At 45.8% G+C, this 27,447-nt stretch overlaps 1 protein-coding gene across 1 annotated transcript; it reads right to left on the bottom strand.

Moving 5' to 3' along the window:
- Positions 1-795: 795 nt before the first annotated feature.
- LOC125515511 (WD repeat-containing protein RUP2) lies at positions 796-2,774 on the bottom strand. The gene has a single exon (XM_048681007.2). The coding sequence runs from the start codon at positions 2,278-2,280 to the stop codon at positions 1,054-1,056; it is 1,227 nt and encodes a 408-aa protein (XP_048536964.1). The 5' UTR covers positions 2,281-2,774; the 3' UTR covers positions 796-1,053.
- Positions 2,775-27,447: the final 24,673 nt, after the last annotated feature.

The raw sequence follows: 27,447 nt of genomic DNA, 5'->3' as shown, positions 1-27,447 counted from the left end.
CTATATAGCTTTGTAGCTTTTATTGATGTTCTGCTCTTAATTGGTTGGACCCCTTATTGACGATGGAAATTTATGTCCTAACGTACATGAGCTGGACCCGGAGATATCGGCATGAGGGCATACTTCATGGGAGCAATATCGACTTTAGGTGTATTTTGTTCTTAATCTTTCTTGTGGTTCCTCCATAGTTGTCCACTGTATGTACTCTGTTTTTAAGTAGATTTATTTTTCTATATCGTCGCTTCACATCTATTTAAAGAAAATTATGGCCGCATCCTAGGATCCATGTGCCTCGAGGTTTCGACCTTCCCTTTCAAAAAAAGTGTTTATAGCTTTTCGCCATCCACTCTCTCTGCTTTTTTTTATTTGACTTTCTGAGTTTCCAAAAAATGTGGAATAGTTAATAGATGTAACTTACAAAATACTAATGTCAATCGCCAAAAACTCATAACATGACATGCCTTATTGTGACCTAAGACAACACAATTTTATATAATATGTATGTTATTTAACTTGAGCATTGTTCATTTGAATCTTGTATCTGTTTTTTATGTGACAGATGGCAATGTTTGTTGGATGAGCTTTCCCCAAGTGCACACGATATATCGCCATAATATCTATGGTTTTTTGTTGCAAAGGGATCATTTCTTCTTTTGGGGAAAACAATAAAAAGAAAATATGATATGAATATGGACTGGTTACACAAAATCTGCTTTCGTGCACGATATCAAAATTACTTTCCGTTGTTAATATGAGATTCACTTCAACGTGAGGTCATCTACAAAACACACTTCATTGTGTTATCGATGAAAATTTAGTTATTTGTATTCCTTGTAAAATAGATCAGTACATACATAAAAATTGTCAGGAACGAGTAACAAAATAAAAAGAACAGAAAGAAAAAGGGAAAGAATCATATCCCCTGTGCTCTAGCAAGTTTGTTTCTTGTCTGCAACAAAAGAAAAATATGTAGTATAATCATGATTGAAACGCAAGAATGAATCTCTCTCACACGCACACTGGATCGGAATGGGCAGTGGAGAGTGTGGCTCGCTATGGGTCGTCCACTGGGTGGTTATCTCCCCGGCGTGGTTGGCACGTGAACATCTTCAGCACGCCGTCTGACCTGCCGGCGACGAGCGCCCCGCCGCCGTCGGCGTCGCCCTGCAGCCACGTCACGGCGCTAACGAACCCTTCGGCGTCGGAGGAGCCGTCGGAGGCGACGTCGAAGGGGTGCACCCAGACAGGCTTGCCCCACCTGAGGTCGTAGACGAAGACGTGGTTGGACTCGGACCCGCTCGCCACCAGCCCGGCGCCGCGCCACAGGCCCATGCCCACGAAGCTCCGCCCGCTGACGTGGCCGCTGTACGACCGCACCTCCCGCGCCGGCCCCGACAGCTCCGGCGTCGACGGCCACTCCCACAGCCGGTGCGTCCCGTCGGCGGCCGACGTCACCACCCGCCGCGCCGGCGCCCACCGCACGTACGTCACGGCGCGCGCGTGCCCGTCCATGGACGCCACCGCGCCGTGGCCCAGCGCGCGCACGTCGTACACGGCCGCGCGCCGGTCCGCCGAGCCCACCGCCAGCTGCGGCGCGCCGGACGGGTCGAACTCCACGCACAGCACGGCGCCGCCTGCCCGCGCCGTGGCCCACGACCCCGAGGGCGCGCGCGGGTCCCAGACGTGCGCCGTCCGGTCGTCGGAGCCGGACGCCGCCATGGACGTGTGACCGCCTCGGGGCGCGTAGTCGAGCGCCCACACCCGCCTCCCGGCGTGCTCGTCGCGCTCCCACGCCGCGACGCCCCGCTCCACGTCGTACTCCGTGACGACGCCGTCGTAGTCGCCGCACCCCACCGCGCGGCCGCCCCCCTCCTCGGGGCGCCACCGCACGCTGCTGAGCTTGGCCGGCACGCAGATGCACGCGGCGGGGCTAGGCGAGGACGGCAGGCCGGCGACGCCGTATATCCGGACCTTGCGCGCGATGCCGCCCGTGGCGAGGAGGCGGCCGGCGGGGTCGAAGTCGACGCTGCCGATGGCTTCGGACGCGCCGGCCAGCGACGGGGACGGCACGGTGGCCGCGAGCCGGAACTCCCATTCGCAGCGCGGGGGCGACAGCTCGGCGCCCTCGACGTCGTCTATGGCCGCCGGAAACGAAATGCCGTGGTCTACCCGGCCGCCGTTGCCCACCTTGGCCGCCGCCGCCGCCGGTTCTTCGTACTGGCGATGGTGTGCGGAGGTGGGGGAGGAAGAAGGAGAAGACGGGGAGGAGGGGTTGGTCATGGAATGCTCCTCATGGACATCGATCGATCGGGCCGCGAGATGAGCTACTAGTAGTAGTCCCGCACGCTCGCCAGCTCGTGTACTTTGTGCATGTGGTGATGATGAACTGCTGATGAGAGAGCTGTCCCTGGTTTTGGCTTTGGTGTTTTCTTGGTTTAGGCTTGGTGTCTCTTGTTCATTTTGGGGGTTGGGGCCAGGCTTAACGGCCTTAATTGCCACCAGGAAACACTAGCCTAGCTCAAGAGAGAAACATGCATGGACAGGACTACTACACACTTCCCTTTGCGAGATAGGTGGTCTCATGGGATGCCACATGAGGGAGACAAGGGATCTGTGGTTGGAGTTGTGGTCATGTCGTGGCTAGCTCTGCAAATGCAAAACCCAGACCTAATCCGGTCGATCAGTTAGCTATCGCTCGGGCGGTTGTGTTGATGAGCAATTCGCATCTCATTAAGACCAGTGCTTTATTTTGTGTTGCATTATCTTTCTCTTGATGTGGACGCACTCCTTCTGTGTTTTTGCCAAGTGTAGTACTCCCTTTATAAACAAATATAATAGCGTTTAGATCACTACTCTAGTAATCTAAACGCTCTTATATTTCTTTATAGAGGGAGTAGTATTTTGCTGATGTTATTTGTTACTGTGTTTATAAGGCAAAACCGAAAGGTTTTTGGGTGTTCCTTGGTTGATTGCACCTGCAAGCTAAAATATCTCCTCAAGGCCCGTTGACTATCAACCTATCACACAATGGTTAATGGTTAGTGAGTTAGACAATTGGCAAGTTTCGACTCTTCTTTCCCTCCCTTTTCCCCTTTTTGGCAGAGTGACTTTAACCTCTTTTCAAGTGTGTCTTTGTTATGACCGTTCCATAGAACTATATCTATATATATGTTCCCCCACCTCCACCATAACTATCACACTCATGACTCATCCATCGGTAAAACCAGGATAAAGTTGAGCTAGATGTTGGTCATGTTTGAAAAAAGTACAGTACCATTGTAAACAATATAATGCACACATGAGTGATAGCGACCACACCCATATGTCGATAAAACCAAGATAAAGTTGAGAGCAATGGTCAAGATAAAAAGCAATTTCCCATAAAGAATATACCATGTAGAAGTGATGCGCAAACACATACGACTTCTGGTAGCAAATCATTCGTAAACTCGTTGCGAAGCAAGTATATGATCTTTTTCCCGACAGATATTCATTTGATGGATCTAAATCAAGTTGATCAAATGTTGTAGATGTAGCCCCCTTGAGTTTCATCATATGGAAATGTACTTTGTTACTTATTCTAGATGGATAGGAATTCCATCAAGATAGATAGATGCTGCTCCACTTGTGAGCTGAGATGGGAACAGTTCGATCGTGCAGCTGGGATGCATGTCTGTGGTCACACTTTGGACAGGTGAGCGGACAATGGACGTGTGGACTAGATTTGCCACTTGGTACGTGCCAACCCTTTGCACCTCTTGTTGTACCACACCACTAACCAAGCTGCCATTTAAAGCATCTTCTCATCTCTCTCTCTCTCTCTCTCTCTCTCTCTCTCTCTCTCTCTCTCTCTCTCTCTCTCCAGTGCAACTTGTATGTCTGTATTACGTGGATATAGCATGCATGTATGGTGCACATTTGACAGACCGTCCATCGTGCACGTGCGTAACCATCCAGTCACAAAAATATCATATATTCAGCAGATAAGTGCCAAAAACATGACGTGTCGTGCACCATCATCCATGCATACGTTGACGAGAAAAAAATTAACTACTACTCCCTTCGTTCGGAATTATTTGTCGCAGAAATGGATGTATCTAGACATATTTTAGTTTTAGATACATCCATTTCGGAGACAAGTAATTCCGAACGGTGGGAGTACTAATAATGTACTACGTGTATGCTTGCCTAGAGCTAGTGGCAAGATGCGTTCTCATCGTGAAAACACACAGAGGAAAGAATAGCATGAGGATGATGCTGATAATGCATTTGTACTCTCGCTTGTCGAGCCAAGCCATACCGGGACTACAAGCTAATTTTGCCTGCGGGTCCGGGTCAGGGTTTGGCAACTGGTTGATCCGTGGATATAGGAGCGATGTGGATAAGAACTGGCCCACTTAATAACCAGACATTCGTTTTTTACCGGCTGGTAGGACCACGTCTCCATTGTTCAATACAAGTACTTTTTGACAACGGTTTTGCTGATTCTAAAAAAATAAAAAATAAAATAAAATAGTGATTTTGCTATTTTTAACTGATTATTTTACGCACAAGATTTTTTTAGGTCGGTTGAATATTGAATCCACGTAAGTCGATTCTAGAGAGAATACAGCTCCGTGGCCGAAGGTGTGGGCGACATGAAAACCTTTTTGTCTATCCCCCCCCCCCCCCCCCCACACCCAAAACACTCATATTTTGTCTTTCACCCCCACCCCACCACTAGTTGATTCCGTCTAGCTTTGCCACCGAGTGTCAACCCCAGCGAGGCCGAGACAGAACCTTGCCGGAGACAGAGACGGCACTGCGAGCCGTAGCGAGTTGCGACGTCGTGAACGGAGGCAATGAGAAGGGTTGACTGCAGCGGCACCGGCTCGACGGAGAAATTTGGTGGCCGGGAAGGTTTAGAGGGATAGTCTAGGGTGGTGGCACCATCACAGTGAGCAACTGTGATGGGAGAGCGTGCACAAGAGTGTTGCCGATCGCTGACCCTGGAGGCAGGCAAATTGATCGGTGGTCGTGGGTGGTTCAAGAGGAGGAAGGAGACTGGAGGAAGTAGAAACACAACTGCCATCCGGTGAAAGATCCAACGGCCAAAAATAATAATTCTCACATGATTTCTTTTTAGGCGACTTACAAATGCCCCTACGTTTTTTAGTCTCAGCTGTTTTTTTCCTTCAAAAATCAGTTTAATGAAGAACATCATATACTCTTTTTAAAAGGTTCAGGTGGGCTGCTAAAAACTGCAAGTTGCATCTTTCATCAAACTAAATTTACACTTTAGGTGGACCCATTTTGAAAAATCTTTTGGTTGGGCCAAGCAATTTTCTGATGGACCTACGGACTATGGTGGCCAAAACTCAGCCTGAATCATTTCCAAACTGAAATAAAGGCATATACTCACCGTCAACAAGTATGTGTGTTCATAGGATGAGTGTATCCGCATATATATATGAGCGTTTGCGTTTGTACTGTGTTAAAAAAATAAGTATATACACTATCTATTGCAAAAAATTAAACATTGTGAACAAGTAGAAAACACTGTGCGAGAAAATACTATAGGCACATGTTGGTGTAATTAAAAAATCGGATTAATGTCATGACTAGATTGCTAGCAATATTAATACCGTAACACACTATGAACTACTCATGCGAATGCGCACCAGTGCAGAAGATAGTGATACTATGCCATCATTGCCTCCAGGCCCGTCCACAAGGGGGGCCAAACTGGGCGACCGCACAGGGCTCCCAAATTTTTGGGGCCCCCAAATGTGCAGGTACTAGTCTGCCCAGGAGGGGAGTGGAAGGCCCGTCAAAGCAAAGCCTGCTGATCGCTCGAGTCTGATTCATGTTTCCCTTTTTCTCTGTAACCGATCAATCACCCATCGTTGCGTGGTGACTATTCCAATTCCCCGACTGCTGCTCCCGCTCCCTCCTGTTTCGCCGGCAATCACGCATGACCAGCCGGACGCCTGCCATACTGCTCTGCTCGACCGCTACCATAAAGTTACGAACGACCGGCGCGCAGTCATCAGATCGTCTGCCTCTGCCTGCTGCCGCCTACCTATCATTTCTTATCTGTTGGGTAAGTAGATTTGTTGAAATTTAGATTTCTTAGTATTTGGTATCTTTCTAAATGTTATACTCATTAACACATATCTGAAGTTTTATAATGGAGTGAGAGCATTCTTTACTTATACTAGTTCATCAATTGCATGCATTTTCAAATTTTAGGGGGTCAATTTACATCTCGCCCCGGGTCCCCAAATCCTGGAGATGGCCCTGATTGCCTCATTAGTTGATTTGAGCATATACGTACGGATACCATTTGCCCAAGTATCACCATCGTGTACACGTACGTGTATGTGCGAGGTACAGTAGTACAGGAAAGATGTATGGATACCTGGCTACATGGGCGTACACATCGACGAACTGATGCATACGGCCAGCCCGGGAGAGCAAATTGCTGCCGTCCACGTGTATGCATGCTCGTGGGCATGGGAGGGGCTACGTGGTCTCACGTGCGCCTTTCATGCAGAGGCATGCAACACCACTGTGGCGGATCCCCTGCGGCACCAACTCTACGGTCGATTCCCTAGTTTGTGTACCACCCATACGATTTACCCGGTTTCAGCTTTGGTTCTGCTTAGGGTATCTCCATCGCTAATCCGCAAATATCTTCGGTATATGTCTATTTTTATGTCCGGATATAGTCCACGGACATGATTTGAAAGGGAGCCGCCAATGCTAATCATAAAGGGTGTGTTTGGTAGCATTCTCAACCTAGCATGGTTGTTCTTCTTTGATACATGTTCAGTGTAGACATGCTGAGTGCATGCATTTACTGTTGTTTGGTAGTGGTGCATATGCCGAGACATGCTAAGCTAAGACTCTGTTTATCAGCTTGCATCTGTTTAGACATGTCAGTCAGTACTATAGCAATTGGTATTTTTCAAATAAATGAACAAAATATTTAAAAAATGTGGAAAAAAATTTGAAACATGAAAAAATAACATTTTGAAAATTTAAACATATTGTGAAACAAATTTTGAAATTTGATCCTTTTCAAATTTTAAATAAAATTTGAATATTTTTTTAAAATAAAAAAGATCAAAAATTTAAACAAAATTTAAAATTATGAACTTATATTACAAATTTTGAAAATCTGAACATTTTTTAAAATTTTAACAAAATTTGAAAATCTGAATTTTTTTTGAAAATTTGAACAATTTTTCGTATTTTGAAAATTTAATTATTTTTAGAAATTTTGCACATTTTTTGAAACACGTTGCTACTCGCTTCGCTCATGCATGCTGACTAGTGACCGGCTCTTGGGGTGTTCTCTCTTCGTGCATGCTAAGAGGGTACTTGAGCTGAGCTCGTGTATGCTGAGGAGGCCCTGTGCAAACTATGCAACGCCCAAAAATGGATCAAGGAGGAAATTCTTGAGCTCATGCGCCCTCCATGCACTCTACCAAACACATCCAAAATGTCCGGTTGGGAGGAGAGAGAAAAAAAGATGGGTACCATGCATGTAATGCAATATTTGTGTTTTAATGTCCGGTTGGGAGAAGAACGAGGAGAGGGGGGCCATGTATGTGCGGTTGGTTGGGAGGAGAGAGAAAAGGGAGACCATGCATGTGATTGATCGAGTGCATGCCTGGACTCCGGAAAAGCTCGCCTCATGTTTGTCTCTTGGACACCGAAATCTATACGTCTAAACTGCTAAACGAACATATATTTGTCCTTGTCAGATGACAAAAGTGATCTGAACACTACGGTCTGAATATATAGTAGAGATTGGAGGGTTCATTTTGAAAATGCCGTTATACTGCTAGTCACCTAATTCCTACTATGTTGTGCTATATGTCGCTACGAGGTTTATTATCTGGTGTCCTAACGTCACTCATTTTTTTACTATTTTCTCCTTCAAGACCATGTATGATCAATATGGGGCTCGCCATATTTTTGTATGTAATTCTGTGCTTGAAAGAGAAAACTATAAGGCCGAGAACGGCCGATATATGGGCTATAGGAACACTGGTGGTTTTATTGTTGTTTCATACCTCTAGCATTAGAGGTTAGGGTATCTTTAACATCGACCCGTAAATTTTTTGTATGTGTTTGGATTGCGTTGTTCAGACCGTGAAAGTCATTCAACGCGATCCTATATAGGTCGCACTGGTCAATGCCGCCCTTCGTCCCTCCGTCCCTTCGGTCACATCACTGCATCAATGTCGGCCGCTGCATACTCTGGGGCGACATGAATACGACGCGTTAAGCAGCGCGTGCATAGGAAGGAAAGCGAGGAAGGGGCAGGTGAGCGGTTTTTTGGCGGGCCAGAGCAGTTAGAAGCAGGCTTAGGAGCAGTCCAAACTCCCACAAAGCATCACATTCGTCTCCGGTTTGCGGGAGAAATTGCGTTCGGAACGCGCCACAGGCCGATACAGGCCGTGTTAGATGGCTTTCGTGATCCGGACAGCTCAGTCCAGATGCATGCGTGAGGTTTAGGGTTCGCCTTGAAGATGCCCTAACAAGCCAAAAACAATTAGTAGATCGAGATTCGTGCCCTCGATTAATTTTGATTTGTGTGGCGCACACAAAAGCACATATGCTGCCACAGACCAGACCACACATTCTGGCCACAAGTCGTTGAGCGGGTGCGCTGTGCGCAGCACATGCAAATCGGCAACTTGCCGCTGCTCCCGACATTGTGGGCCGTGCTCGATCCAACTGTCACGGTCTCTCTTACCACTGGTGGTGGTAGTAGTACTACTCCTTAGTGAAACCTGTTCGTACGTACGTCCAGATACATTATGTTGCCACCTACACGAGTGGAGGACCAGCACAAGTGCAAGAGCATCCTGTGTGCAGGTGCTGGCGCTCTGGACTTATTATACTTGGTTAAATACGGGATTGCTAAAAGCATCTACAATTGGATCCTTTATACCCGTCTCAAACACCCGGGCAGGCGTGTCTGGTCAGTGACAGGTCACAAAAACACGACTCAACCGGCACCCCTTATATCCATCACTAACTGGCCGCGTCCGCGCGCATTTAAGGGGTCAAATTAGAGGTACGTGAATGATGGTGCTCTAAGTCTCAATCAACTGAGACTTATATCTGAGTCGATGTTATATTTCTTTGATATGAAGATTTGTATAAAGTTTTTCTTTTATCTTCTTATACACTATGTTATTTGACCGAGGCCTAGCCACACTCGGTTAAATAATCGAGTAATCAAGCCCACTAATAACTACAGACTTCTCTTGGTCGACATGCTGGATCGGGACATGGATTTTGAGCGCACTAGCTAGGTCCACATGCTCTGAATTCATCTGTTAGAAGGGAGAGAGTGATTTGGTGAAATTGTCGTTGTATTGCTTGAGCCTCGTAGGCATATATATATAGGAGTACATGATCATCTTGGAGTACAAGGCAAGGTAGAATAATATCCTACGTTATCCTATCTTTCCTAATAATTACGATACTCAACATCCCCCCGCAGTCACAACGGTAGCGACACAGACGGTGAGACTAGAGAAGAATCCGAAGGGAAGCCGACGGACACCCCCCCCCCCCTCAGTCGTAACAGACGATGCATCGAGAGTCGTGGCTGGAGTGGAAACCGACGAGGTATGCTCAAACAAGGCGGTAGCCCTTTGTGCTGTTTGTCGAGGTAGCTGAGAGCGTAGGGTGGTGTAGGCGTGGTCGAGGTAGCCGTGCGGGGGACGCCGTGGTCGATGTCGAGTCGGGGTGGCCGGTGTCGAGGTAGTCGTCGTGGACTGGGAAGAAGAGCGGCGGCGGCTGCCTGAGGAGGCGGCGGCGGCGGCTAGGTCAGAAGCGTGGCGGCGGTGCCCGAAGTAGGCGAGGAAGAACCCGACAACATGACAAAGACCGGCGCGGACGGTGGCGTTCCCGCGCATAGGGAGGCGGCGCGACGCATACCACATAGAAGTCGATGCGCGGGAACGGTGAAGTAGACCGCGCGTCGCAACGCTACGACCCGAAGGGGCGACGCAGCGGTAGCGCGCGGGTCAGGGCGACGACGGGGAAGACCTCATAGCGGTTGCAGGTACCGCGTGCCACACTCGCTACGGCCCGACCGAGCGACGAAGCGGCAACGCGAGGGTCGGTGCAGCCTCGGGGACGGCCTGTAGCGGATGGCCTCGGGGCTGCGGTTGACCGCGGGCCGCGGCACTACGGCCCAAAGAGACGATGTAGCGGTAGCGTGCGGGTTGGTGCAACCATGAAAACAACCTCATGAAGTGGCGGGAACCACGTGCCGTGACGCTACGGTCCGAAGAGGCGACGCAGCGGCTGCGCGGATCGATGCTGTCACGGGAGGAACCATGGGCAGCCACACTGCGGTCCGTAGGAACGACGGAGTCGCAACCCGTGCTCAATCGGTGGATTGGCGCACAAACTGTACGACGATCTTCATGTAATCCGGCACGGCACACGTCAGACGCCGGACGTTGCAACAGCCTGCAACCAGGCTTGAACACGTACTGCAGGAAGGCATAAGAGGAGTCTCCACTAGCATGGGACGCACCATGCATGGGTAGCCAACGTGCATGCATCCGGAACGTGACCACGCTGTGGATCGGTGGGCTGGGGCGGGCGATCGGGCAGCCAAGCACGCCCGCACAGGACGTGTGACTCACGAACTAACGCGGCGAGGACGACGGGTCACGCACGGCCGCGTGAGCGACCGCATCTGGCTCGGGCATGAAGTCCGGGGCGCCGTGTGACACCTGATCCAGTCCAAGTCGATGAAGATGTTGATGCAGTAGTCGGGCGTTGTTGATGACAAACGCCGGCGAGCGACTCGACCCGATCTATAGATCGGAGAACCAAAAAAGAACACCGATCAAACGACCGGCGAGAGAGAAAAACCCCGGATCAAGGATCGGGAAAAAGACTCTAGAGCAGCCGGTCAACATGACCGGCGGACGAATCCTAGGTATGGGCGGCGCGGCGCCCGGCGACGGTCAAGGAGGTCGACCGCCCCGGGGACGGCACACGGGTGCGGAAGCGGCGGCGGCTAGGGTTTAGAACCCGGAAACTGATACCATGTTAGAAGGGAGAGAGGGATTTGGTGAATTATCGTTGTATTACTTGAGCCACGTGGGCATATATATAGGAGTACATGATCATCTTGGAGTACAAGGCAAGGTAGAATAATATATTGCCTAGTCTCTTTCATTAAATCGGTCTTTTCATTGTATTGGCTAGATCATGCACTTCTACATCATCCACCATTACTCCATTACCATGATCTACTCCATTACCATGATCAGACGACCACATACGTACCCGCCGACGTGCGTTACATTGCTTCGAAAACACTGTGTATATGGTTGTACGTTACTACAACGTGTACTGTAGCCAGAACGTGCATGCAGGTAGAGTAGAAAGATCAACGCTACCCGTACGTACGTACGTATCACGATTGGTCGATTCTATGTATGGCTTAGAAGGTCCTGACGTCGTCGTAGCGCTAGCTAGCTTGCCATCGGTACAGGTACCACCGTACCAGTGTACGCACCAGGCAGTGCTCGCTCTGCCGTCTCACCGTCCAACCCACATCATCACCGTTGGCAGATCAGGGCAAGTTTTTGCTATGTGTGTTGATGTTGGCTGGCGGTGTTGGTCAGTGGTCACACAGACGGTCACGTACGATTGCACTCGTGTACGTGCGCATGCCACATATGGAAATATCGCCAGCGAGCATGGTAGCAACGGCGTGCGTGCGTGCATGGTCCACGCCGCACGACACGTCCGCGTCCTGCAGGCTCCGTCGTCGTCATCTTCGATCGGTTTCTCGTTCAATGCGACTCGATGATGCTCGATCGTACCCAAGTCAAACTCGCTTTAATGTTCTAGGAGTACTACCTATGTGAACTGCCTATAAAAACCTCCTATGTTTTGAGAGCGGCGTGCGAAAAGTTTCTTACAGTGTTGAAATAGCGCTTCTGCGCGGCGAACTAGGTAGTTGCTTCACCAGCCGCTCAAAAATTGTAGCGCGCGAGGTTGCCGGTTCGGCAGGCGCTGTAAAATAGAGCGCGCGCGCCTAGCCGGCGGACACACAACACATACAAAACGATCAAACATCCAAAATATGCAATTTTCACACGAACAAGATTGATCAAACATCAATGAGAAACATAGCATAGTGGCTTCGCGGCGGGCGGCGGCGCGACGCAACCCTACGTGCTTGTCCGGGGCGGCATGAAGAGGTTAGCTGCGGTTGCTCCCTTTGCGGGCGATTTCTTTCTGTCGCACGCGCGGTAGCGGACGCCCGAAAAAACCATAGTGCGAGGCCGCTCTGTTCAGCGCGTGGAGTGGTTTTAAGCGCGTGCGCGTTTTTTACGTGTCTGCTGGAGCTGACGATTCGGTCGCGCACGCGTGTTTTTTCAGACCCACGACATATTTAGCGTCTCTGTTGGTGATGCTCGATACGGAGGAAGTAGATATCGACGAATCGATCGTACTTTGCGGCTAGCTAGGCTGGTTTTGCATATCTTGACCGTACATGTGTGTGATAGGAAGTTTTTTGCGGGTGCTTAGGAAGCTACTCTGCAAGTTGCAACGACGATGGCTAGCTAGCTTAAAAAATAAGTTGTTTTTTTCTAGCTTAAAAAATAAGCCGTTTCTAAAATTTAACGAGGCTTGTAGATTAGTAATCTCATAACTAGTTCGGAAGCCCAAATAAATGAGTGAGGCGGTTTATGAAAAAAGTTAAGGAAGAGACGGCTTATTTCTTAAGCCGCCAAAAGAACTGGCCCTAAAGCTTGCTAGTCTACTGCGGTGACAATGCAAATCTTATGGAATCAACACGAGCTACCTAGCTAATCTGCCGTCGGATGTACCGCAGGTACGTTAATGTTTTTAGTTGGCTGGCAGGTCGAAGTACTAGTGACGCGTGACGCGAATTGCACTCACGTGTACGTGAGCATTGCCGCATATGGAAACATCACCCCCAGTGGCCGGCCGGTGGCAACGTCAGCGTCGTCGTCTTCCCCGATCGAGAAAACCCTCTTCTATTCAATGCGCGCGTCGTCTACTCGATTACTTCCTTCGAACGGACGGCCCCTTGATTTTGGAAGTTGCAACATAACTGAGCTAGCATGCACTTCCTTGAGCACAGTATATGTCCCATGGGACCTCGATGGAGTTAGTTTCCTTTTTATTTCCGAGGTAATATCACCGGTGGTGCCTAAACTTGCCATCCATGCTCACTCTAGTGACTATAAACTTGGCCTGAGCATGCAAATACGCTGATAATCTTATCCATAGACATATAACGTGCTGACGTGGAATTGTATTTTGATTAGCATGCACACATGACGTGGGACCCACCTCCAATAGATAACAGACTGCCAGCCACTTCTCGCCACTAAGATTTTCTTGTCAACCAACAATAACGACCTTTAATACCTTGTGTTGGGGGACGTTAGAGGGTTTTACATGCACTGCAGTCTGTGCAGACAGTTTGAACATTTTAGCTTTTTTTTAGAAATTTGAAATTATAATCAAAGTAACAAAAATAAATTTAAAATATTAGTTTGTTATAAATATTATACACACAAATAAAATAACTTATTAAAAAATTTTGATGTATTTTTCTAAAAAAAATACTTACTTACATTTAGATAATGTTAAAACATTAACTAAATATAAAATTATGATTTTTTTAGTAAATGTACAAAAATTATACCTCATGGGTTATATTTAAATTATAAAAACTATTAGCACAATTTTTTTTATTAATATTCACTAGTGGCAACTTTCATTCGTGGCATATATTCTTAGTTTCTATATAATAGAAATATAGTCAGATGTGTATATTTATTTATGTTTTAATATTTTGCATAATTATTTGTACTTTTAAATTATACAGAAAATCTTAAATATATTCACTTGTGATAACTTTCTATCGTGGCATATATTCTTAGTTTCTTAGTTTCTATATATAATAGAATTAACTTTCACTCGTGGCATATATTCTTAGTTTATTAGTTTCTATATAATAGAAATAACTTTCACTCGTGGCATAAATTCTTTCGGTCTCCTAGCTTGTTAACGGATTATTTTCTTTTTTTCCGCTTCTCATCGTGTTGTTTTTTATGTTTTTGATGAAAAACAATGTATGAATGCCAAGTCCTTCGAGTAATATAACATCCGGTGGGGTAGAATTAATCCCCCCCACCCCGCCCCTCGCTGCCGCCATTCTCGAAAATAAAACATTACTCCTTTTTACTAATTTTTTAAAAATTTAAAGCAACTATGATCAATTTAGTGGTCACAATATTTTTTGTGTGTACGTAATTCTGCGCTTCGAATTGAATACTATAGGACTGACAAAGGAGGATATATGTGAAGGCTACATGATCCCCAACGTGCATGCATGAGGAAACAGTGGGTTCATTGTTGTTACATACCTCTCAACTTAGAGGTTACTAGTCGTCAACCCGTGCATCCGCACGGGCTTGTCTTTGGGATTTTGCATAACATAATTATTCTTGCCATTTGTGTTGTCTTTTATTTTCTATAGATGCATGATTTATAAGAGATTGTTAACTTGTAAGATACTTTAAGAAAATAATTGTATCATTGGATTGTATTTTTTCAAATTAATTTCAAAATTACTTCACTAAAAGAATCCATTGATGAATTCACATTATTAAATATGCTTACATGTCTGATGATGGAGTGCGTAAACAAATATCTATTACTTAACACGCAACGACCATCCAACTATTCAAACGACTTTAGGTGATGTACATCCCTTTTTTCGTGGAAGTTTATAACTTGCATTCCGTTTTTTCAATTTTTTCTAAAATTGTGAACTCGTTTCACGCCGCAAGCAACTACTAAATGATTATTAATTGTGTCTACCTCAATTTGATAATTTATAGCACTAAGTACAGAGGTTTCAGTCGAGGAATTTCAGCTGCCAGACTCCCAATGAAGGAAAGAAAGCAATTAAAAACAATGATATATTGTAATATTTTTAAACAAAATTTTAAAACAGGGAGACCTAGGCCTTAAACAGCGTGCATCTTGTCTGCATAGCTGCAAACAAAATATCCGTACGAAAACAGTGAAAACATCGTGTCAAGATGTAGTGGTGGTCTAATATATATTTTTCCATTTGAAACAATATAGATAGTTCAGAGTTCATATTATTACAAAGAAAACGGAAGTGAAAAATTAAGCAATAAAATAGGATTTTATCCAGAAAAAATATTTCATTAATTAGTTTGTCAAACATAAGCTATGCTTGATGTTATTTGTGAAAAGTGATAAGGAAACAACTCTAATATCCAAGGCAACACTTGTAGTTGTTTGTGTGCTTGAAACTCCATCTAACACGCATTGCACCATCAACATAAGCTAACACATCAATTTATCATATCTACTGAACAATGCATGCATTTATCACAAACTGTACGCATTACCACCTCATTATTTCCATTAGTTCTCATAACTAATTCACTCTGCATAGGAATTGTCCTAATTGCGTAGGCTCCATGTGTGCTTTGATTCCCTTCCAAGCAAAGTAGTATTCCAACGTATTTTTGATTAAAAAAATGGTAAATTGGCAAATAAAATACCCATCTAGTTGACCAACTATCCCCAATTTTGAGCAGTAGAGAGAGCCTGCAAAAGAGCAACAGGTAGTACCTGGTAACATCTATAGTTGTATGATATAATACCTGACCAAAATTTGACTAAATAGGATGATCAAACATACAACAGTAACCTGGGTTCCACTTTGCCATCCAGAATAATAAAGTACGATTGTAGGCGAATTAAAGGAAGCATGAAATTATTAGCATGGCCACGAACTATAAAGCGTGCCCACTGAGATAATAAATTACTGGTCTGTAAATAGAAAAAGTAATTAGATGATCAAACTGAAATAATATGACATTCTTATTCGCTATAAAATACGCAATTACAGTTTTAGTGGCAGGATAATAGTGCATTTGATGTGCATAAAGTCTCGTCGATCTGAGCGAAGAAGAAGGTATATAGCGGTTCCATCAGAAGCATTAGCCACACAAGGTATCACATAAAAAATTGCCACAAATATGAGCTTGTCAGTCAACGACTCATTGTACATGTAAAAAACTGGTTGGAAGTAAAATGTACGCTAGAAGTAAAAACAATGAACAGGTCGTAGAGCAAGAGGTTTTTACCTCAGTTATTGGCACCCAAAGAAAAAGTGTAGTTAACTACTTACATCAGAAGTACGATGCACCAAAATTAACCATTCAACAGTACGGGACTCATGCCTTCACACAAAATTCACGCGCTATAGCTGAGGCTGTGGAAGGCACCTTGGTTTTAATGCACTTCCCTGATCGAAGCTACAATGTTCCTAGGGAAGTGCCCTGATCCTGATGAACCTCTAGATTTACAAATTCAACCTAATGCAAATCGTGAAATAAGAAACTTCCAGTAATGATAAACCTCCAGATATTAAAATCTGCTCCGAAAAATTCACATGATGGCGGCTTTGTCGACTTCGAGTATCTCTAGTAAGGCTGACAGAGACACATTCATATCAGGAAAAGTCATCTTTGTTTTTTTACAGAAATAAAGCAACCTCCTAGCAGCTGATTCAGTAAACATAAATGTAATTGCAAAATTCTTGGTAAAATCCTATACATATATAGTTAGCTAGCCGAAAAAAATAAGAAGCTTTTCTGATCAAGCTTGCCTGGCCAATCTACTGTCAGCCATGGTCGTTGCCTACTTCTGAGTCATTCGAGACTTCCCTGGCTCTTCATCTTGGCATTCTATTGAGACTTCATGTCCATCACCAATGGGAAGAGATGATGTGCACGACCTCTAAGATTGGGTGCCATGGGCCTACACCTGGCACCGCTCATCATGGCAACTCTGTAGCATCTGCAATAAGTCTGACGCTATATATACAACAGCCTATGGGACTTTGGGGAAGTCAAGAAGGCTTGTCGGTCTAATCTACTGTCAGCCATGATCGTTGCCTCCTTTTGAGTCTTCGGAGACCTCCATGTATGATACTTTATCTTGATTTTCAACTAAGTCTTCTTGTCCAGCCCCCGAGGGAATAGATGGCATGCACCTGAGACTTCAGGGTGTCTAAGATTGGATGCGATGAGCCACCACCTCAAAACTGCTCATCATGGCAACTATGTAGAATCTGCAAACCGATGCTAATATAGTGTGGCAAAAAAATAATCCTGGTGAACCTGTATTTTTAGGAACGGATTGAAGGGATTATCATCATATATACCTGCGTCTTCCGGCAGAGTCGATCCAACATCCTGCTAGCACATCACAAATCTGTGGCATATAGATAGAATAACGTGTACTCATGTGTTTTGCGGAACGGATCGAAGGGATTAGCATCGTATACCTGCGTCTTCTGGCAGAATCGATCCAACAGCTTTTTAGCTTCTGTACGTGAGAGTATGCTGCCATATATTTTCATCGCCTCCCTATGCCGATCGGCTCGGAAGTAATCGAGCTAAGTCACACACGTACAAACTACCATGAGCCAATCTATCTCCTCCCTGGTCATTTTCTTCTCCAGCGTTTGACCTCTATCCTCCCATGACGTTATGCCCTAATTTCCAGTCTGATCTGATAGGAAATCACACACGTTCAAACAACCACGATCCAATCTATCTTCTCCTCCACCCTTTGAATCTCCACTGTTTCCATGGTCCAATCATGGGCAAATCAATAGATCAATCTCAGCTTTCACGATCCAATCCAACGTCCATGGGCAAATTGATAAGACAATTGCTTTGTTTTCCATGGGAGTGGGTGGAATAGTTTCCATGGGTGGAGGGGGAAAGAATAGAGAAGAAGGGGCGGTGGGAGGATGGCTTTGTTTTTCACGTGGAGAGAGATTGGAGAGGGGAAGGGATGGTTGAATTTTTTTTGATATGGGATGGTTGAATATTTTCTATCGGAGAAGAGAGAGGCAGAGAGAGAGATAAAATAGGGAGAGCGAGTTTTTTTTTTGCCGTGGACTCTATGGATTGATCTGCACCATAAATAACTCGGTCCCACAAGATTAACGGCTCGTGAAATCTGATTAACGTGGGAATTTTAGAGAGTCTAGGATTAGTATAGGTATATATATATATATATATATATATAGATAGATAGATAGATAGATAGATAGATATAGATAGATAGATAGATAGATAGATGTCTATTATCACGTATTAGAGGTTTTGTCCATTATCGTGTAAGTTTGCCAAATTTCTCCTTAGCCTGTTTGCTTTTTCATTTCTGGACAAACGAGTTCAGTCAATACTATTTATCTTCTTCCTCAAAGAATGGACCTGATTTCTCCCTTGCTGGGAATCGCGGCGTCCCCGCCTCAAGCTGGTGCTCCGTCTAATCTGAAGGTAATCAAAAACGAAAGAAAAAAAAGACATGAGCTGGGTTTCTTTCTTCTCATGCAAAATCTACTGATGCAATTTGAATTTTCGGGCACCTGAGAACACATCTAAAGCGGGAAAAAGTAAAGATGAGGGTAATAAAAGGACAAAAACAACTAGTAGATCGAGCAAGCACACGAGGCAACGGGCGCCGTGCCCCTAGGCAGCGAGATGCGTGCCCTCCTTGCTTAATTTGATTTGTGTGGCGCATACAAAATCACATACGCTGCCACAAAAGAGACCACACATTCTGGCCACATGTCGTTGAGCGGGGTGCGCTGTGCTCAGCACATGCAAACCGGCAACTGCCACTGCTCCCCGACATTGTGGGGCGTGCTCGATCCAACTGCCACGGTCTCTCTTGCCACTAGTGGCAGTAGTAGCGCTCCATAAGTGGAACCTGTTCGTACTACGTACGTCCAGATACATTATGTTGCCCCTTACAACGCTACACCAGAGGAGTACTAGCGCCACTGTAGTTGCGCGAGCATGCTGTGTGCAGGTGCTCGCGCTCTGGACTCACTTCGTTAAGTAATCAAGTAATCAAGTTGACTATTCTAATTTATACTAAATCAGCGACAAGTAATATGAAACAGAGGGGTTAATAACTATAGTCTTCTCTTGCTCGACATGCTGGATCGGGACATGGATTTTGAGCGCGCTAGCTAGGTCCACATGCTCTGAATTCATCCACCATTACTCCAATACCATGATCAGACGACCACGTACGTACCCGCCGACGTGCGTTACATTGCTTCGAAAACACTGTGTATATGGTTGTGCGTTACTACTACGTGTACGGTAGCCACAACATGTATTCAGAAAGATCAACTCGACGCCTACGCACGACTCGGCGATTGGTCGAGTCTATGTATGGCTCAGAAGGTGGTAGTGTCCTCGCAGCTAACTGGCTGGCTTGCTATCTGTACACGTGCCAGTGTACGGCGCTCTAGGGAGTGCTAGCCCTACCGTCTCACCACCCAGACCCAGATACCCACCCTGCCACCCAATCATGCATCACCTTTAGATTAGGACGACACGTTTATATATATCTATGCGTTGATGTTGGCTGGCGGTGTTGGTCAGTGGTCACACAGGCGGTCACGTACGATTGCACTCGTGTACGTGCGCATGCCACATATGGAAACATCGCCAGCGAGCATGGTTGCAACGGCGTGCGTGCGTGCATGGTGCACGCTGCACGAGACGTCGGCATCTTGCGGGCTCCGTCGTCGTCGTCTTCAATCGATTTCTCGTTCAATGCGACTGATGACGCTCGATCGTACCCAAGTCAATTTCCCTTCAATGTTCGACGAACCGATCAATGGGTCGACTTTGCAGCTATAGCTAGCTAGGCTGGTTTTGCATATCTCGCCCGTACATACGCTACTTATTGTGATGTTACTCAGCACCGCGAGTAAATTGTACAGAAGTATCACAATTGAGGCATTAGAAGCAGATTGGTATCAAGATTGATAATTTTTACGTGTCAGTACCAAGTCTGGCGCAAACCCTTACAAAAAGGTCTAAACAGCGTATAAACGCGCATTGACAGTGTATCTGACCAACAGGCCCCGCCTGTCGGGTGCCGACGTGGCATGTTTTTCACAGAAAACCCCCTCTTTCGCTGGCGCTGCTATTTGTCGTCTCCACGCGTGGTGGCGCCCGATCTGGATCAAGGGGAGGAGCCTCTCGAGCCCGAGCTCCTTCGCTTCCTGTAACCCTCCCCCGCACCGGCCTCCTTCTCACCTCGCCGCCGGCCGGCCATCGGAGCGCCACCACCGGCGACCAGGACCAGGCCGTCCCCGCACCCTGCCACTCTCGTTCTCTTCCCCGCACCCTGGCTCTCTTCTTCTCTTCTTCCATTTTTTCTTCTCTCTCTCTCTCTCTCTCTCTCCCTCTCTCTCACCCGGAGCTCTCTCTCTCTTGCCCATTGGATAGGAGCCCGACGTCAAGCCGCCATGGATGGCCTCCCGTAGCTCCAGCTCGACGCACCGCCTTGGTTCCCGGCCAATCCACGCTGGAGAACCTCAGATCCGTCCATCCCCTTCGTCCCTCGACGCCGGAGCCCCTGCATCGCGCCGCCTCCTCCCCTTTGACCGCAACGCCCCAACGCCCTACCTCGCCAGATCTGGCCTCCTCTGCGCCTCCCGTGCCCGTGCGCTACCTCACCGGATCTGGCCTCCTCTGCGCCTCCCCGTGTCCGCCTGACCTCATCCCAGCCAGCGCCAAGTTCCCTGTTCGCGCCGCGTGGAGACGACGAACAGCAGCGCTAGCGAAACAAGGGGGGTTTCTGCGAAAAACATGCCACGTCGGCACCCGACAGGCGGGGCCCGCTGGTCAGAAACACTGTCAATACGCGTTTATATGCTGTTTAGACCTTTTTGTAACGGCTTGCCCCAGACTTGGTACTGACACGTAAAAATTACCAATCTTGGTACCAATCTGCTTCTAATGCCCCAATTGTGGTACTTCTGTGCAATTTACTCCAGCACCGCTCCTTACTCCTAGTTAACTCTGCGAGTTAATTGCAACTACAGTCGCTAGCTAGACAACGGTTGTCTGTAACGACACTCCATCTCAACTATAGACACAGGTAAAAACACCTCATACAATAGACTGTGTTTAACTGTCTGTAGCACTATGAATCTACTATCTTTGTATTTTTTAGGAAGAAGCATACTCTCTCGGTTTCTAAACGTAAGCCTTTTTTACATATTTCAATGCAGGCTACATATAGAGCAAAATAAGTGAATCTATATTCTAAATATGCCTATATACATACGTATGTAGTTTTTATTGAAATATCTAAAAGACTTATATTTAGAAACGGAAGGAGTAGGTGTGCTCCCACGTGACCCGACGCCCCTGACATACAAAAAAAGGAAACGTAGAAAAGCCCAAAAAGGAAAAAAGGAAAACAAGAAAAAAAAAAGGTACCCCCTCCCTCCGGTGTGAAAAACAATTGCGTGGGGACACGTGGAAACACTAGAAACTGCCCGTCCGAACACCCAGCCAACGAGTAACCCCCAATTAGTTGCTCCCAAGCTCTCATGAAGCCCGAACGTCGGCCCAATCCACTTTTAGTTTCAACACGTCTCTCCACAACCCACGTCCATTACTCATTTTTTCTGCTCTAGGTCTGCATTGCCCAGTATCAATCATAGCCCATAGTTCAAATTTGATGGACACTGTTCGATGAACGGGCTGTCCACGGACATCGTCCGAGCGTGTCCATGACCATATGATAAGGTTTGTTTGGTGATCTAGATAACCTTACTTTCTTTCTCTTCCTCCTTTGTGCAGTTAGGCATTTTTTCTTTCTTCCAGTTCGACATTGCCATGAACTATGATGTAGGTTCAAAGGTTTGTCATAGTCCAAAATCATATAATTGTAATATACCAAAAAGGCATTCGCCCTGGTTTATATATATAAAGCAACGACCAGAGGCACAAGCACCCGCAAACGACACACCACCAACACATACACCCAAGGCAAGATACAAGGGTGCTGATGCACCGCAACATTGCCCAATCGACCATCAAGCAAAGATGAGCCAAAACGAACTGCTTGAGTTGACGAAGACCTGCCGTAAGCTAGCCATCGCAAATAACTGAAGTTGGACAATGACACAACATGGACTCCAAGGCGGATCCTTTAAGAAGGGCATGAAACTGGAGTAGCACCAGCGCCCGATCCCAAAGATCAAGTTTTCACCCGGAGCAACACGAAGGGGAGGAAGCAACTGCAACAGAGCCTTCATGAAGGACACGACGGATGTGGCCACCGTCCTCATTGGCCCGGAAAACAGGGCAAGTTATGCACTCTGGTGCACACACCCCTCTGCCAAACCAGGGTACCGCCAGACCCTACAGTCCCTGTTGCACCACCGACACGCTACGCTGAACATCAACCAGCATGCCACCCATGTGGCCATGTCTGCCTCCTTGCACCCAAGACACACGCTCCGCCCACAAACATTGCCAGGGCATTCACCCTTCATCCAGGCAACCCATGTGACCAACCAACGACCTCAGATTTGTCCTGACCAGCAGCCCCCGACCGACGGAGCTGCCAATAACCGCCCTGCCTTGAACATCACCAGAATTTCTTAAAACCCAAACCATTTTTCTAACCCACACACTTTTGCATTGCTTCACGGCGAGATTCTGAAAACTACAGAGACGGAAAACAGGGGGTAAATCTTTTTTTCTTAGCAAAAACCAAGTAAATCTGTCTGCTTTGCTTTCTTTACAGTACAAGCTTGTACTTTCAGGCCCACCAGCCGCACTAGCCCATTTAGGCAGCGTAGGTGGGTCGCAAGCGACGTAGCGCGTACCCCCTGGCGCACTGCGGTTTCTATAGGCCGGCCTATTTCGGGGTTTCACCCACAACCGGTTTGTGGGAAGGTTCAGAACCTTCTGTGAACAGGGGTTTTCTTTTATTTTTTAATTTTTTCTCTATTGGGGTTTCCTTTCTTTTCCTTTTTAATCCTTTTTATTTCTTTTCTTTTATGTTTTTTATGTTTTTATTTTTTTGTCTTCTCAATTTGCAAAAATATTTTAAATTCTTTAATATTTTTTAAAATCATGGACCTTTTACGAAATGATGAACATTTTATAAATGCAAAAAAAATTCAAAATCGTGATTTTTTTACAAATTTGTGAACATTCTATTAAATGATGAACATTTTTTTTGAAACCATGAATGCTTTTAAACTCAGGATTATTTTTCGAAATTGTGAACATTTTGTAGAAATTTGCGAACATTCTCTTAAACCATGAACATGTTTTCAAATTGGCGGACATTTTTCTTGAAATAATGAACATTATTTTTGAATCATGAAGATATGTTTGAATTCATTACCAATGTTTTTGAAATCATGAACATTTTTAAATTCGTGATCATTTTTTACAAACTCAAGAACATTTTTCCAATTCATGAACATTTTTTGGAATCATCAACATTTTTTAAATTGGTGAACCTTTTTTTTGCAAATTCATGAACATCCTCTTAAACCATGAACATTTTTTTAAATTCCCAAACATTTTTTTGAAATCATGAGTAGTTTTGAATTCATGACTATTTTATTCAAAATATCAACTTTTTCTAAAATATAGAACTTTTTTATATCCCATTTATTAAAAAAACAAAAGGATAAAAGAAAAGGCGGCGTCCCGGCCCGCACATTGGTCGGCCCATAAGGGGGCGTAGGGTAGGGGGGGGGGGTGCACACTCGCTTCATTCGCAGCGCATTATTCGCCCAATATGAGGTGCCGTCTGATTTGGCAGACCCATCACGCAGGATTTGGTATTCTCAAAAGAAAAATCATACTCCCTCCATTCCACAATGTAGTGCATCCTCATTTTTTGAGATCCTACTTTGACAGTAAATTTAACCAACGAGACCGACTGCGGCGGGAGAAAAATCATACCAAGAAAAATTATAGCACTGAATTTGTATTTTTTATATGAATTCAGCAGTATAATTTTTGCTCCGCCGCAGTTGGTCTTGTTGATTAATTGTATGATCAAATTTAGATCTCGAAAAATACGGGCACACTACATTGTGGAACGAGGGAGTATATGGTAGGGTGTGTTGACCACACAAGTTACTTTTTACACTCCCTCAAAAGAAAAGTTACTTTTTACACACGCATGCACGTCGAGCTGTCCACTGCATCTGATTCTAAAGCAGCAGAACGTACAAGGCCGAAAAATGCATGCGAGGGTTACTCCTCGATAGGCTCCATGAAGAAATATACACGGTTACACAACAAAAGTGTTAAAGCAAACAATCTCATGCAACAAAAGTGTTAAACCAAATCCTCAAAAAAAAGTGTTGAACCAAATAATCTTATGCAACAAAATTGTAGAAGATCATGGCAAAACCAAAAAATTTATGGAACAAATAATTTATGAGACTGCGATGAAATACACATGATATAATCTATATGAAACACCAGTAGCAGAAAATGGCGAGCGGTATGTGTCCGCTGGCTGACACGCGGATCGCACCGGTCGTCTCCATAGCCATTGGATCCCGTGCGAGACAACCATCCAATCTAGGCCGCGTCATCCGTTCAGCTGACCAACTGTGTGCAACATGGTCCATGTTGCGCTCGAGAAGTTTGCAATATGATTCTTGTTGTGCTCCCGTTGCAAACTGAAGGAAATATGCCCTAGAGACAATAATAAAGTTGTTATTTATATTTCCTTATATCATGATAAATGTTTATTATTCATGTTAGAATTGTATTAACCGGAAACTTAGTACATGTGTGAATACATAGGCAAAACAGAGTGTCCCTAGTATGCCTCTACTTGACTAGCTCGTTAATCAAAGATGGTTAAGTTTCCTGACCATAGACATGTGTTGTCATTTGATGAACGAGATCACATCATTAGAGAATGATGTGATGGACAAGACCCATCTGTTAGCTTAGCATAATGATCATTAAGTTTTATTTCTATTGCGTTTTCATGACTTATACATACTCCTCTGACTATGAGATTATGCAACTCCCGAATACCGGAGAAACACCTTGTGTGCTATCAAACGTCACAACGTAACTGAAAGATTATAAAGATGCTCTACAGGTGTCTCCGAAGGTGTTAGTTGGGTTGGCATAGATCAAGATTAGGATTTTTCACTCCGAGTATCGGAGAGGTATCTCTGGGCCATCTCGGTAATGCACATCACTATAAGCCTTGCAAGCAATGTGACTAATGAGTTAGTTACGGGATGATGCATTACGGAACGAGTAAAGAGACTAGCCGGTAACGAGATTGAACTAGGTATGATGATACCAACGATCGAATCTCGGGCAAGTAACATACCGATGACAAAGGGAATAAACGTATGTTGTTATTACGGTTTGACCGATAAAGATCTTTGTAGAATATGTGGGAACCAATATGAGCATCCAGGTTCCGGTGTTGGTTATTGATCGGAGATGTGTCTCGGTCATGTCTACATAGTTCTCGAACTCGTAAGGTCCGCACGCTTAACGTTTGATGACTATTTGTATTATGAGCTATGTGTTTTGGTGCCCGAAGATTGTCCGGAGTCCCGGATGAGATCACAGACATGACGAAGAGTCTCGAAATGGTGGAGAGATAAAGATTGATATATTGGACGATCGTATTTGGACACCGGAATGGTTCTGGATCGTTTCGGGTATTTTTCGGAGTACCGGGAGGTTACCGGAACCCCCCGGGAAAAGTGATGGGCCTACATGGGCCATAGGGAGAGGGGAGGCATCCCACAAGGGGTAGCTGCGCCCCCTCCCATGGGGAGTCCTAATTGGACTAGGGGAGGGGGCGCACCCCCTTTTCTTCTCCTCTTCCCTCTCATCCCCCCTTTCCCCCTCCGAAAGAAGGAAGGGGGAGGCCGAATTGGACATGGAGTCCAAGTCGGTTTCCTCCCCCTATGGCGCGCCCCATGGTCGGCCTCCTCCCTCTCCTCCTTTATATATACGGGGGCAGGAGGCACCCCAAAGCACATCAGTTATTCTCTTAGCCATGTGTGGTGCCCCCCTCCACAGTTTACTCCTCCGGTTATAGCGTCGTAGTGCTTAGGCGAAGCCCTGCGCGGATCACATCACCATCACAGTCACCACGCCGTCGTGCTGACAAACTCTCCCTCGACCCTCTGCTGGATCAAGAGTCCGAGGGACTTCATCGAGCTGAACATGTGCTGAACTCGGAGGTGTCGTATGTTCGGTACTAGATCGGTTGGATCTGAAGACGTTCGACTAGATCAACCGCGTTAACCTAATGCTTCCGTTTTCGGTCTACGAGGGTACATGGATACACTCTCCCCCTCTTGTTGTTATGCATCTCCTAAATAGATCTTACGTGATTGTAGGGATTTTTTTGAAATTGCATGCTACGGTCCCCAACACAAACACTACGTGAGATAGAAAATGTTTGCCACACGACCCATGTTGCGCTCGTGTTACAAACACTATGTGAGATAAAAAAAACTGGTGCAGCATGACCCGTGTTGCAATTGGAAGGCTTACAATATAACCCAAGTTGTGTGGGAGGTTTGCAACAATACTCATGTTGCGCTTGCGTTGAAAACATTACCCGAGCTAAAAAAGGGTTTCCAGCATGACCCATGTTGTGCTTGCATTGCAAACTGTAGAAATGCATGCTCTAGCCAATGCAACCAAAAAACCGATGATGGAAGAGACTAGACAATACATTTATACGTCAACACTTCCCCTCATGTGTGGTCCCCTCAGGCCTAAATGTAGACTAAAAGTGGGCTGCAATTTAATTGCGCCAGCCGAGTCTTCAACTCATGGCCTCTTGGAAGAGACTAGACAATACATTTATACGTCAACACTCTCCCTCGCGTGTGGCTCTCTCAGGCCTAAACATGGACCGAAAGTGAGCTGCAAGTTAATTGCGCTGGCCGGGTCTTGAACACAAGACCTCTTGGCTCTTATACCATGTAGAAGTGCGTGCCCTAGCTAATGTAACCAAAATATCGATCTGATGGAAGAGACTATGCAATACATTTATACATCAACACAAACACCACGTGAGATAAAAATGATGTTAGCCATGACCCATGTTGCACTTGGATGGCTTGCAACATAACTCATGTTGCGCTTGTGCTCCAAACACTTCAGTGAGATTGATTACAATATGAGTCATGTTGCGCCTGCATATGGCCCATGTTGCGCTCATGTTTGCAGCATATGGCCCATGTTGCGCTCGAAAGGCTTGCCACACAGTACCCGTTTTACGCCCGTAAGGATTGCAGCGTCACTCATGTTGCGTTCGTGTTACAACATAGCTGATGTTGCGCTCATCTTGCAAACACTACATGAGATAATTGTGACATGAACCATGTAGGACCCTGTTACAACTTTACCCGTGTTGGCTTGCCGGAGTAGATCCATCCTTAGCGGCTCACACAGCATGACAACTTTTATTTTGTAAAATACCAGCGAAGCCTTGTAGCGGTAGCTACTGGTA

The sequence above is a fragment of the Triticum urartu genome, chromosome 6A, assembly GCF_056163025.1.
Source record: "Triticum urartu cultivar PI428250 chromosome 6A, HENAU_Tu73, whole genome shotgun sequence".
NCBI lineage: Eukaryota > Viridiplantae > Streptophyta > Magnoliopsida > Poales > Poaceae > Triticum > Triticum urartu.
This window is presented reverse-complemented; position numbering and strand designations above follow the sequence as displayed.

Bases quoted from the DNA above. Each gene is read 5' to 3' on its own strand.
- LOC125515511 (XM_048681007.2), bottom strand. From the start codon at position 2,280: ATGACCAACCCCTCCTCCCCGTCTTCTCCTTCTTCCTCCCCCACCTCC.